General features: G+C 41.3%; 1 protein-coding gene across 1 annotated transcript; it reads left to right on the forward strand.

Moving 5' to 3' along the window:
• Nucleotides 1–6,373: 6,373 nt before the first annotated feature.
• Nucleotides 6,374–11,513, forward strand: LOC119140901. Its single transcript, XM_037372566.1, is given in 3 exon segments — nucleotides 6,374–8,857; nucleotides 8,859–9,401; nucleotides 10,773–11,513. Coding segments are annotated over 3 exon segments (3,225 nt in total). The 3' UTR covers nucleotides 10,971–11,513.
• The last annotated feature ends 3,022 nt before the right edge of the window (nucleotides 11,514–14,535 follow it).

A 14,535-nucleotide genomic window follows, 5' to 3' on the forward strand; every position in this document is an offset into this window, starting at 1 on the left:
AAAAAAAATTTAAAATTCTCAAATGCTGTTGTAATTAGTCTAGAGGAGAAGGGGAAGATATGGTAAGATATCTATCTACTCCATAGGTTGGCTCTCTGACAAGGAAAGGTAAAAGGTGTAATTACCAACAGTTTCCAGTAGATGGCTCCCCAAGTACAGTGAAGACAATGCTACATGTACAGACCAGATCAGTTTCAACCAGCAATTCCATCATATCATAACCCAGTGTTGCAAAGTACAACAAAATGATAACCATAGCTCAGCCCCCAGAGATTATAAACACCATAACAGGGAACATACAGCAAGTAAGGTGTGACATAACGCAGCTGTGAGGAGGAGTGCAACAACTCTGAGAGCAAATAAACCAATACTGTGTCCAGCAACTATTAATGTAACGACTGTGTATAAAAATTTTGTTTTAACATGTTCTTGTCAGATTTATCATTATCTAAACCCTTTGTGCCCCAATTGGGTGCCAAAAAGGACTGTTGTGTTTCAAGCCCAGCATGCAATTAAGTACCACACAGCTGCTTGCTCACATCTACCCTTCCTCTCCAGCAGGATGGGGAGGAGAATATGAAAAAAAGGTAAACCCCATGGGTTCAGATAATAACAGCTTAATAAGTAAAATTAATATAATGTAATGTAATATAATGTAATATAACATAATATAATATAATGTAAATTATTATTATTATTATTATGGTAATGGAAGGGAGACAACAAAGAGAGAGAAAGAAAACCCAAGAAAGATGTGATGCACAATACCATTGCGCACCACCTGCTGACTGATGGCCAGCCTGTCCCCAAGCAGCAATCAGCAGCCCCCAGACAACTCCTCCCAGTTTATATACTGGACATGATGTTCTGTAGTATGGAATATCCCTTTGGCTAGTTCCCACAGCTGTCCCAGCTGTGCTCCCTCCCAGCTTCTTGTGCACCTCCTCACTGTCAGAGCACGAGAAACTGAAAAGTCCTTACCTTAGGGTAAGCACCACTTAGCAACAACTAAAACATCACTGTGTTGCCAACATTCTTATACTAAATTCAAAACCACAGCATTGTACCAGCTACTAGGAAAAAAGTTAACGCCATCCCAACCAAAACCAGGACACTGTAGGAGGTATTTTGTCTTCCTTACTGTTCTTTACAAACCTGCTCAGTTTGTCTCTTTGATTAACAGGTCTGTATACACAATATCTGATTGACAAAAAAGAAGAAGGAGAGGGCATGGTACTAGAGAGATCTTGTTCTGCTCACTGTCATTTCCCTATGTAAAGAGTTGGTTTTGCTACCATCCTGCCAGATAGAAAAAGAGTTCCGTTCTGTCCTCACAGGAGAGTAGTTTTCTTGGATCTGCAAGGCTTAGGGCTGGCATGGCTGTTTTCTACAAACACTCCTAGCTCAGCTCTGAGCTAATAGAATTACCTCACTTACATATTCTTCCACACTTTATTTTGACAGGTTGCAAGATTCATGTCTGCTGATAACTGTATCCTCATAACACCCTCGTAATCTACAGATGTCCTCTGTCTCCATGTCAGAAAGAAAGACTGGCCCCAGGTTGCACCAAAAATTCAAAATCAGTGCTAGGAACTTATCTAGGAGTTTGCTCTTAGCTGTTATGAGTCACAGAATCACACAATGGTTGGGGTTGGAAGGGACCTTTCAAGATTGTTTAGTCCAACACCCCTGCTCAAGCAGGTGTCAGCTAGAGCAGACTACCCAGCACTGTGTGCAGCCAGGTTTTGGATATCTCCAAGGATGGAGACTCTACCACCTGTCTGGGCAACCTGTTCCAGTGTTCAATTACTAAATATTTTTAAACAGAATTTTCTACACTTCAATTTGTGCTCCTTGCTCCTTGTCCTGTAACTGGACAACATCTATAAAAGTCTGGCTTCATTTTACTTACTCCCCCCTTAAGATATTTCTACAAATTGTTAAGTTCCTCCCTAAGTCTTCTTCAGGATGAACAGTCTGCTTCTGTCCTCAGGGACTCCAAAGTCTTTTACACAGCTGCTTTTCAGCTGGTGTACTGGTGCATAGGGTTATTCCTGCAGGACTTTGCATTCCTTCTTGTTGAGCTTCATGAGGTTCCCCACTACCCATTTCTCTGGCCTGTTCAAGTCCCTCTGCGGCGAATGAAGAGACGGGACGCAGCTTGATGCAAGCAAATGTCCGTTTATTGTACAGGAGCACAACTTTATATACACTTTCAAAGGCTGCGCGTCTTAAACCAATTGGTTTCTGAGGCTAAGCCTTGCATACTAGGCAATCCCTGATTGGCGGCTAATTAACAGCAAGGTGTTGCCTTTCCTTGGCGCCAACTTTGGCGCCATCCGTTTCCCGCTCCCCTGTGCTCTGCAAACAGGCCTCATCATGTTAATTGCTGTCTAGACAAGCTCATCATGTTGATTGTTGTCTAGACAAGCCCGAGCACATTCCCCTCAGCTAACTGATTGCCACGCATGGTCCTAGTTTCCAGCCTGCTCCTGCATCTCCCCCTTCCTGTTGCACAAAAGAACCCCTGAAACCGAGCAAAAACAAGGCACAAGTAATAGAACAAATAAAAAACCAACTAAGACATATTATCAATGTCAAAATAACCCACTGTCTTTGTTCCGTACAGTTTTACAATTTCCCCTTTTTGCTTTTTGAACAGCTAGTACCAGGTTTGCCATGTTCTGCAGGGCCCTTGCAAACATGACGGCAACCAAGGCAATAGCAAACAAACAATACTGCCAATTGAGTGAATGAATGCTAAAAAGGCTGAAATTTTCTCAGATTTTGATAACATGTTGCTGCAATGGGGCGCCTAAAATCCACGCAGCACATACCATCAAAATCCTCACAGCCATGTCCTTGAACCAACAACAAAAAGCAGTGGCAATTTTGACTCACATTCTTAACTGCCTACCAAACAAGGTGATTTAGCTCTTTAATGCTTTCCCTGCTGTTACTCTGGATAAGAGAAGAACCGCTGCAATACGTTCCCATCATAGCCTCCTACTACATAAGCATCTACAGAAAGACAATTATCGACATTCAAAGTGTAAACAATATCAGCTTCTTTTGGATTAACATTATACAAAAGATGGAAGGGTACACCAAACAAGAACTGGTTCAGTCAAAAAGTTCGAAACATCGCATGCCTTCTCTGAACATACCTCTGGGGTCATTCCCCTCATTCCCTCTCTTTTTTATGCAAAGAGAAACACTTTTACCATAACAGAGAAGCCCCTATTTACATCTCTGAGCCCAGACACAAACCGCAGCTGTATGCGCCACCAGGCTCAGGGCAGAAATCGTTCATGTAGTTACATAGCTATATATCACTACAAGCATGCAGACACCTATTAAACACTAGATAACCATGTTTATCTTTCCTAGTCTCCTTCACGATACCCAGCTGTTCTCTCATCTCTTGTTAGGTCAAATATTCTCCAGCTTCCTCTCCTACATCTCTCTTCAGACATTCTCTATCCTCCTCTTTTTTGCTTGTTAATTGCGACCAGGCAAAGGTTGTGTGTAGCTGGGTGACCATGACCTGATTTATGTTACAATCAACTAAACACTGAATACAGGAAAAAAAGGTATGGGAGACATAAGGCAAACATCAGTAAGGTGGTTAAAGATAATTATAATAAATCCTGTAATACTTTTGAGTCATGGCCCAAAGTTTCCCAGCCGTGAGAAGAGACCAAAGGCATCCCGCCCCTGGCTCTGCTGCAGATCTTTGTTTAAGGCTTTTGAGTTTTGTATACTTTTGTAAATTAATTCACAGTGGTCACTCAGATTCACGTAACACATCCTATCAAAGTCTTCACACTTGTGTCCCTGTGCTAATAATGAACATCAATAGCAACTCGGTTCTGTAGCAACATATGATGGACAGAATCAACATCTGTTAATAAGCCAGAAAAAGAAAGAAGAGTATTTGTAGTATTACTTTGTTTAGCAAGCTAGCAGCCTAATTTACTAAGCAAGTTAAGAGCGTGTACTATTCTTACAGAAGAGATTAGAGAAGCAAAAATCTGTTATGCTGCATTCCAGAACTCAGCCTGAGAATTAGTCTGCTGTGAGTTCTGTGTTACAATCATTTGACACATGTTGGGGTTGCGATTGTGAAAGTTGCCCGTTTACGATTTTCATTGACATTATCACAGCTAGTTGTTTTAAAAGCAACCCTTGAGCTTCCTGATGTTCGACTTGTTGCAAAATATTCTGAAGCCAATCAATCAAGTTAGTATTAAAGTTAGTGACTCTCTAGGACCCTGCAAGACTGTGGCAAGACTCCCGCATCCTGACTGCCTTAATAGCCATCTCATTCATTTGCAAACAGTTGTCCCTGGGATACCTTGCCTGAGTCACAGAATCGGCACAGTTAATTGCTCCAGCTAACTGCTCATAGTTAACAGCAATTCCCCGATTAAGGTTTTCAGTCAAGGCCACTACACATAGCTCACAAAAATCAAATAACCACATCATATACTGTATCAGTTAGTACCATACAAAGCAATAACTTCCAATTGATGTGAATAAGTTGTAAATAATATGGTCAAGTTTGTACTCATAAATCAATATTCATTTTAATGCATAAATAAGCTTGTAATTGTATAGCAACAAAGGGGTTAAAATGTCTGAAAGATCATATAGACTGTTCTGGCAAGAAAGTTGCAAATCTCTGAAAGGGGAGCTGTCCTCCCTATCTGCAAAGCAAGCTGCCCTACCAAGGAGATAACGGGACAGCAGGATGGCCTTGAGTCAAATTAACAAGGAGTATTGTAAAAACCCCGGGAAAGATTTCTACAAGTCTGCCAACTCATCACTTTTGAGACCTAAGGTGAAAAGTACACCGTGAGGAAGACCTACGGCCTTCCTCCCATAGACCACTGCCCACATTCTAAAGACCCCGGCCCACAATTTTTGGAAGAATCTGCGCAAGCGTGAAGGACTGATAAGCTAATTAGCATACGAAGCGAGGGTAGGCGGGTTCAGGTGATGAATATGTATAGGCGTTAATGGAATATTCATTGTTTCATTATATAAATATAAGATAATCTGCCCCTCTGGGTGTGTACGATTGGTGGAAGGATCCCCCGTACACCCGGCGCCGACAATAAAGAATACTTAATCACTAAGAAATTCTGAAGACGTTCTTTGAAACAATCTGGCGACCCAGATGGGATGGCTCTCTGCCTGACCGTAGGACCCGCTGGGAAGTGGACTCCCTTGGGTACCCCCGGGATTTTCCCGGAGGGACTCCCCAACTCATCGGATCACTGCGGAGGCAGACAAGAATCCCATCTTCTGTAAGTGATAATATTCTTTATTGCTGTATTCTGGTATTACCGGTAATCTGGGGTTACCCGTAAGACGAGAAAATTGATTTCCGCAGGGTAACTTCTGGGTATGCTTGGGAACTAGTTTCTCAGGTATACATCTGGGTATGCTTGGGAACTAGTTTCTCAGGTATGCAACTGGGTATGCTTGGGAACTAGTTTCTCAGGTATGCATCTGGGTATGCTTGGGAACTAGTTTCTCGGGTATACATCTGGTCTGGAAAACTCAGGTATACTTCTGTGGCTGGCACCCTAAGTATACTTCTGGTTTTGTTTGGGTTTTATCAACATTTAATTGCCATCTGGAATCTGGCAAGTTTGCTTATAAAGCTTATTTGCTGCAGTGTTGCTTATTTTGGTTACCGGATTTATGGAATGTGGAATTTGACTTTGATAATTGTTACTGTGATTTCGGCTATATTTTTGATAATAATAGTGAGCTCTTGGTGTTGCTGTAGAAAGATACCTGCGTGTTGCATTTTGTAAGTAGTAATTCTGTAAGTGATAAGTGTGTTCTGTGAGTGTAAGCTGGAAAAATGGGAGGAAAGCAGAGTGGTGGGATTTTAAAGAAAAGCCCGTTAGGATGTGTTCTGAGTCACTGGAGGGTTATTGGAGGGTCTGCTGGTGGAAGTGTGAATAAGAAAACATTGATAAAGTACTGCAATCAGTGGTGGCCGTTGTATAAGCTGGAAGATGGTGAGAAATGGCCACTTAACGGAACTATAAATTATAATACCTTGTTGCAGTTAATGCTATTTTTGCGAAGAGAAGGAAAATGGGATGAAGTAATGTATGCAGATATGTTTTTTACCCTGAGAAATCATCCGGAGTGGCAAAAAGGGTGTGGAATTAATCTAGCTCCACAGGATCCCTTAATATTAGCAATGGAAAGGGACATGAGAAAAGATGGGAAAGGAAAGTTGAAGAGGTGTTGCTCTGCATGTAGTATCGGTCAGAGATGTCTAAAGTTAGGGGAGCCAGAGGAGGGAGAAAGTAGGATGGAGGATTATGTTCCACCCCTATCGAATATGGAAAGTATCCGGACGGAGAAGTCTGTGGATGAGGGGGGCGAGGACTGTAAGAATTCAAAAGGGTTTACCCCGATTACTGCACGTACAAGGAGTAAGGCAGGAATAAGTAATCAGTCGGGACCGGTGATGCAAGCCCCTCTGCGACAAGCTGTGGGGACTAATGGACCGGTTAGAATTAAAATTCCTTTTACCACTAGTGAATTAGATTCGTGGAAGGAAGCTGTAAAAGGTTATAGGGATGACCCGGAGGAGGTGGCTAACAGGTTCGAATTAATTATGAAAAATTTAGATCCGGATTGGAAAGACATAGAAATAATGTTAGCAGCTCTGCCGGAAACAGAGAAGCAATTGGTAATAAAAACAGCCCGGACGCATGTGCAAGTGCAAATAGCTTCAGGGGTTCTGCCCGGAACTGTGGAAGTACATGTCCCGAGAGCAGACCCCGATTGGGACTATAATGATGGTAACGATTATAGATTACTAAAAAGGTATCAGGAATGGATAAGAATTGCCCTGGAAAATGCTATTCCCAAATCTGTAAATTGGTCCAGGTTGTACACTATAAAACAAGGACCGTCTGAAACCCCCACAGAATTTTTGGAACGTTTAAGGACAGCTATGCAAAAATTTACAACGATAGATCCGTCCTCAGAAGGGGGTAAATTACAATTGATTTCATTGTTTCTGGGACAATCAACAGAAGACATAAGGAAAAAACTCCAAAAATTACAAGGGGCAGACATGAGAGACTTAGAAAAACTGGTAGAGGAAGCATGGAGAGTGTTTAGAAACCGGGAAGGGGAGGAAAGACAGAAACTGGGACAGACTATTGCAGCAGCAACAGTAGCTGCATTAAATAATCAGGGACCAACTTTTCGAGTTAAAAATAGGGGAGATGGGAAACGAATAAGGACCCAGCAACCACCTCTAAGATCAGATCAGTGTGCCTATTGTAAAGAGGTAGGCCATTGGAAAGGGGAGTGTCCAAAGCGAGGGGGAGCTCGAAACATGATAGCAAATGTTTCATCGGATCAATGAAGTCGACCAGGAGAATCTACCCTAGCAGATCCTCTGGTTAAAATAGAGCTAGGGAACTCGGGACAAGAAATGGAATTTTTAATAGACACAGGTGCTTCCTATTCGGTGTTAAATCAAAAGCTAATGCCAGAAGATAAAGACTTTGTGACTGTAGTGGGGGCTACGGGCCAACAACAAAAAGCCTTTTTCCTAAAACCGCTAAAGTATAAATTAGGGAAACAGGTGGGAATACATAAGTTCTTGTACTTACCGGGGTCACCAAAATCGCTATTGGGTCGGGATTTATTAGAACAATTAGAAGCAGAAATAGTTTTTGAGAAAGGAAAAATGAGGCTAAGAATAAGGGAAGAACAGTTAATAAATGTACTAAGCTTAGCATTGATACAAACTAATCTTAGAAGTGAAGTGCCTCCGGAAATTGCAGATCAAGTGTACCCAGGAGTTTGGGCTACCGAAATTCCTGGAAAAGCCAAGAATGTGACTCCAATAACTGTAAGGTTGAAATTGGGGAAAGAGCCTGTGAAGGTTAAACAATATCCTCTAAGGATAGAGGATAGGAGGGGAATTAAAGAAATAATTGACAGATTTTTACAATATGGGCTACTAATTGAGTGTGAATCAGAATATAACACGCCCATATTACCAATCAAAAAGGCAGATGGAAAGAGTTATAGGCTAGTTCAGGATTTAAGGGCCATAAATAAAATCACTGAGGATATACATCCAGTAGTGGCCAATCCGTACACTCTATTGACTAAACTAAAAAGCAGTCAAGTTTGGTTTACTGTACTGGATTTGAAGGACGCCTTTTTCTGTCTGGCCCTAGCCAAGGAAAGTCAGAAGTTATTTGCCTTTGAATGGGAAAACCCTGATTCGGGGAGAAAAACGCAGCTTACCTGGACAGTTTTACCCCAGGGATTTAAAAATAGCCCGACTATCTTTGGGAATCAATTAGCTAAGGAGCTTGAGTCCTGGTCGACCCCAGACTCTGAAGGAACCTTATTACAATACGTAGACGATCTCTTAATAGCTACTGAGACAAGAGAGGGCTGTGTCCAATGGACGATAAGCCTGCTTAATTTTCTGGGACTAAATGGATATCGAGTTTCTCAACAGAAAGCCCAACTGGTCCAGCAACGAGTGATTTATCTGGGATTCGAGGTCTCGGGAGGACAACGAGAGCTGGGAACAGAACGTAAAGAAACCATTTGTCGGACACCGGAACCGCGAACGGTAAAGGAACTGCGGACTTTTCTGGGAATGACAGGTTGGTGTCGTCTTTGGATCTATAATTATGGACTGATAGTGAAGCCTCTGTATGAGATGGTTAAGAAGGATCAATCCAAATTGGTTTGGACTGGAGAAGCACAGAAGGCTTTTAGGCAGTTAAAGCAGGAATTAATGAAAGCTCCAGCCTTGGGGTTACCGGATCTTTCGAAACCTTTTTTTCCTGTTTTCCTATGAAAGACAAGGGATAGCCTTAGGAGTACTAGCACAGAAATTGGGTCCCTATAAGCGGGCAGTAGCTTACTTCTCCAAACAATTAGATGAAGTAAGCAAAGGATGGCCTGGATGTCTACGGGCTGTTGCTGCAGTAGTTATTAACATACAGGAGGCCCGAAAGTTTACGATGGGACAGAAGATGACAGTGCTAGTCTCCCATACAGTCTCAGCAGTTTTGGAACAGAAAGGAAACCACTGGCTTTCACCGCAGAGATTCTTAAAGTACCAGGCAATATTAGTGGAACAAGATGACGTGGAGATTGTTGTCACTAATGTTGTGAATCCAGCTTCTTTTCTCAGCGGAACTCTGGATGAACCGGTGGTCCATGACTGTATAGAGACAATGGAAACTGTGTATTCGAGCCGACCAGATCTTAAAGAAGAACCTTTAGAGGATGCCGACGAATCTTGGTACACTGATGGAAGCAGCTTCGTGAAGCAAGGACAACGTAAAGCAGGGTATGCCGTTACCACCACCAAACAGGTAATTGAGTCTAAACCGTTGCCCCCTGGGACGTCTGCCCAGAAAGCAGAGATAATTGCTCTGACACGAGCATTAGAGCTAGCGGCGGGAAAGAAGATAAATATTTGGACAGATTCCAAATATGCATTCGGTGTGGTGCATGCTCATGGAGCAATCTGGAAGGAACGAGGACTGTTAACTGCCCAAGGAAGACAGATAAAGCATGCAGAAGAAATTTTACAATTATTAGAAGCTGTAAAGCAACCAGAAAAAGTGGCTATTATGCATTGTCGGGGACACCAGAGAGGGAATGCTGAATTTGAAATAGGAAACCGATTAGCAGACCAAGAGGCCAAACGAGTGGCTGACTCAGCTGACATAAAAGCATTGTCCTTAATACCAGACAGTAAAATCCAAACTATAGATGTAAGTCAAAAGCCGAGTTATACGAAGGAAGATTTAAAATTAATTGAGGATCTGAAAGGTAAAAAAGGGGTAAATGGATGGGTATATCTGAAAGACAACCGTGTAATAATACCCTCCAACCTAATTTGGTCTATAGTTTTTACAGAACACAATAGGACGCACTGGGGTGCTGATACTCTATATCAGAGTTTGAGTCGGATAATGGTAGGGCGAAATTTGTATACTACCGTAAAACAGGTAACTCAACAATGCAGCGTTTGTCTACACAATAACCCCAATACTCAAAATAAAGTGAGGTTTGGGATAATTGGTAAAGGAAACTATCCCGGAGAACAATGGCAAATTGATTTCTCAGAACTTCCTAGAAAAGGGGGGTATCAGTATTTATTAGTATTAACTGATACCTTCTCAGGATGGCCCGAGGCCTTTCCCTGTCGAACGAATAAAGCAAGAGAGGTGGTTAAGGTTCTGACAAACGAGATAATCCCGCGTTTTGGGATCCCAGCCGCAATGTCTTCTGACAGGGGTTCTCATTTCTGTGCACAAATAGTACGGCAAATAAGCAGAATTCTCAGGATAGACTGGCAATTACATACTCCTTATAGGCCACAGGCAAGTGGACAGGTAGAAAAAATGAATCATTTAATTAAACAACAAATAGCTAAAATAGGACAAGAAGCTAATCTGACATGGCCACAATCTCTCCCGTTAGCATTATTAAGAATCAGAGTTAAACCAAGAGTGAGAGAAAATTTAAGCCCCTTTGAGATTTTGTATGGAAGGCCTTATCAATTTTTGTTTAGCGGAGAAAACTTAACACAGCTAGGATCAGAATACTTATATAATTATGTATCTGAACTACAGAAACAACTGAGTAAGGTACAAAAGCACGTTCTAGGAACCAGGGCCAGAGGATTAGATCAACCAGTTCATTCTTTCAAACCAGGTGACTATGTATATATAAAGACTTTTTCAGGGCAACCTTTGGAGGAAAAATGGAGTGGACCGCATCAAGTACTGTTGACAACTCATACTGCTATCAAGATTAAGGAACAAGTCGCTTGGATCCACTACTCGAGAGTAAAAAAAGCTCCAGGTTCACGATGGGAAGCTACGCAAATGGAACCCCTAAAGTTACGGTTGTGTCGAAAGGATGGACAATAATTACCTTGATATCCGGGTTGTGGATAGGGAATGTCAATGCATGGGACCAGAATATGTATTTACAATTACTAAGGAATATTGTTCAGAATTTCAACCTAACCTCTTGCTGGATTTGTACTCAAATGCCTGAAAATGCAGGTCGGGGATTTCCCCTGATAGGTAGTGCATTTCCGAATGATTCCGAAATACATGCGGCTTTTTCAAAAATGAATATTTCAGAGTACACCCAATTAGAAGTTAAGGAATTGTCTTGGTCACTGGATATCAATGCTCCTTTGAACTCTAGTAGAGGTGTCTCGTGTGTCCAAAGGTGCTCCTTAAATAAGACCGAACCTGAAACAGGAGGGAATTCGACCGATAAAAGATGCGGGAAAACAGTCTTCATAGGCAGGTACCCCAATTGTACATCCTATTGGAAATATGGAGGGGCAAATCTTTGGAATAAAAACCAGACCAGGAGGAGAAACAATACTACTCCTAAGGGATGGCCCACTCCCTCAGGGACTGGATGGTACTGGATATGCGGAGACAAAGCCCGAAAGGTTTTACCCTTGGCTGGCAGGGTGAATGTGCTGTAGGGCCCTGTTGTTCCGCACCATCTTCATAGTCATAATCTGACACAAGGACTAATTAGATCATGATATTAAAAGGATTAGACGAGAAAGTACAAATCCTCTTATACAGAGACCTACTGCCTTTCATAGTTTGCTCGTTGGTTTTTTTCCTGGTTGGGAGTAAAGTGAATTAGAAAAAGCTTAGTAAACCTCTCTGCTGACATGAAATTGCCGATGAACTTTACTACTGATGCCATACAGGCACAACAAGAGGAAATTAAAAGCATTTCAAGAATGACTTTACAAAATAGACTGGCACTCGATATGCTACTTAGCAAAGAAGGAGGAGTGTGCCACTAATAATACAAGTTGTTGCACATACATAAACAACGACAAGAGAGTAACTTTGGATTTAGAAAAGATTTGGGAACAACCAGAATATTACATGAGATTACAAGGATGATCTCTCTTGGAGCTTGAGGGAATATGGAACAAGTTAACCTCCTGGCTGCCTGACCTACGATGGATAAAACAGATTTTTACTAGTTAGTAGTTTTACAGTGTTTGGTGTATTGCATGCGTAGTGGTTTAGGTGCATGTTCTGGTGCATAACATGAGAAAATATATATAATGCAAAAGAATTTGCTTGTATCGAGAAAAAGGGGGGAATGATTGAATAAGGTTGTAAATCATATGGTCAAGTTTGTACTCATAAATCAATATTCATTTTAATGCATAAATAAGCATGTAATTGTATAGCAACAAAGGGGTTAAAATGTCTGAAAGATCATATAGACTGTTCTGGCAAGAAAGTTGCAATCTCTGCAAGGGGAGCTGTCCTCCCTATCTGCAAAGCAAGCTGCCCTACCAAGGAGATAACGGGACAGCAGGATGGCCTTGAGTCAAATTAACAAGGAGTATTGTAAAAACCCCGGAAAGATCTCTACAGTCTGCCAACTCATCACTTTTGAGACCTAAGGTGAAAAGTACCCGTGAGGAAGACTATCGGCCTTCCTCCCATAGACCACTGCCCACATTCTAAAGACCCCCGCCCACAATTTTTGGAAGAATCTGCGCAAGCGTGAAGGACTGATAAGCTAATTAACATACGAAGCGAGGTGTAGGGCGGGTTCAGGTGATGAATATGTATAGGCGTTAATGGAATATTCATTGTTTCATTATATAATATAAGATAATCTGCCCCTCTGGTGTGTACGATTGGTGGAAGGATCCCCCGTACACCGGCGCCGACAATAAAGAATACTTAATCACTAAGAAATTCTGAAGACGTTCTTTGAAACATACTCCAGCTCCAAATGGAGGAAGCAGAATAGAGAGATCTGGTAAGACCATGCTATACCATGCTTAGTTTTCAATAAAACCTGTTAAACTCATGAAAACAGCCACTTGCCACCTGGCATTTTTGTCAAATCCTAAGATATAAAGCATACAAACTATGTCAGCGGTGTCTGACCCAGACCATCTTGTTTCAGTTGAAAAACATTTGAAAAAGTGAATGTAAGTGTGCAGCGGCCAAGCAGCCTTACCTTCCTTATCACAGACAACGGCAACACCGCATGCTCAAGAAGAGCAAGGGTGCAGGGCAATACAGAGCAAGCTGCAAATGCAATGTTACTTTCTCACTTAAAGCATTTTATTCCAAGGTGTTGGCATCCATTACTGGGTTTGGGGGTTTTTTCCCCCCACTTTGAGCTATACTGAACAACTTGGCTTACCTGGAGGTGCACTGTGCTTGTATTCTAGTTTATGCTGTGGATTCTTCCTGCAAAGAAAACAGTAAAAGCTTGATTTGCCACCTTGTTCCACACCTAACAAGAACCTAACAAGTTCCCAGAACTCCTCTGTATTTTGTGAATAATTTTCACTTCTTTTTAAAATAAAATTCTGTGACCAGTGCCTTACTGCAGTGTCTCAGCTTACGTAATGTAGGGTGGAAGAAAAAAAGGGTTCCATAAGAGTTCCTTTTGTTTCAGCCTTTTAAAAAAAAATAAAAAAGACAGCTGACCAAAACCAAGAGATGAGATAGTTTCCAAACTTGTAAGATGAGATGCATTTGTTCAGCATAATAAGAACTGATCCAATTATTTACTCTCACTAAAACCAAAACCAGAACATAACCTCTGGTGCACAAAGTGCAATGCACACAGTGCATCACAAGTCTGAGATACCCAGCCGTAACTTCCATATTCTGCAACATAAGGCTAAAAATCAAATAGTTTGGGAAAATTAAAGAAATTGAAAAGAATTGCCTGTCTCAAAGTATCACAGGGAAAGGCCAAAGAAGGACTGTTAAGAGAGTTTACTCATTTCTGCAATATGCTGCTGCAATCTGGGAAGTTCAATATACAAGTGTGTATGTCTTCTATTAAAAAACAGCATCAATGCAATGAAAATTAAAAATTTAAAGTCAACTTACTCTTTGATCTGCAATAAATGCTCCCCTCATTCAGGCTGCGATCCAGGTCATGAACACACTGATTTATCCCACCCCCTAAAGCAGTTATCCAATGCTGTTCTAATGTTTTAACTTGGTCCCACTTACACCGTGCTGATCTGTTGTGTTAGTGTATTAGAGCGGCACGTTAAAATTGTTTCAGCTCAATTTACTTCTGTGCAGAAAATTAAAATTAAAAAAAATTCTAACTTTGGAAGAAAACTGGTTCAGTTGTCCTAATTTCTCCTTCTGAAAAAGAATCAACAATTAAAGCCCACTATTTAAGAATGACAGACCATTTGACATTGCTTGAAACACAAGATTAATTTCTATAACTGCAGAATTTTTTTGATATTTTACAAAATACCCTTGCTGTGAAGACTGCCTTGTAAAACTAGTTGCTTATGTTTTCTTATTCTTCAAAAACAGAATACTCTTCAGTAAGAAAATCTTATTTTTACATCAAATAACTTGTTACACATTCACATACTTGAAGCTGATTTACAGTTTTATAGCTACTGCTATCCCAAAGTGCATTTCATGTGCATTAGAAGGG

This window comes from Falco rusticolus, chromosome W (assembly GCF_015220075.1).
Source record: "Falco rusticolus isolate bFalRus1 chromosome W, bFalRus1.pri, whole genome shotgun sequence".
Lineage (NCBI taxonomy): Eukaryota > Metazoa > Chordata > Aves > Falconiformes > Falconidae > Falco > Falco rusticolus.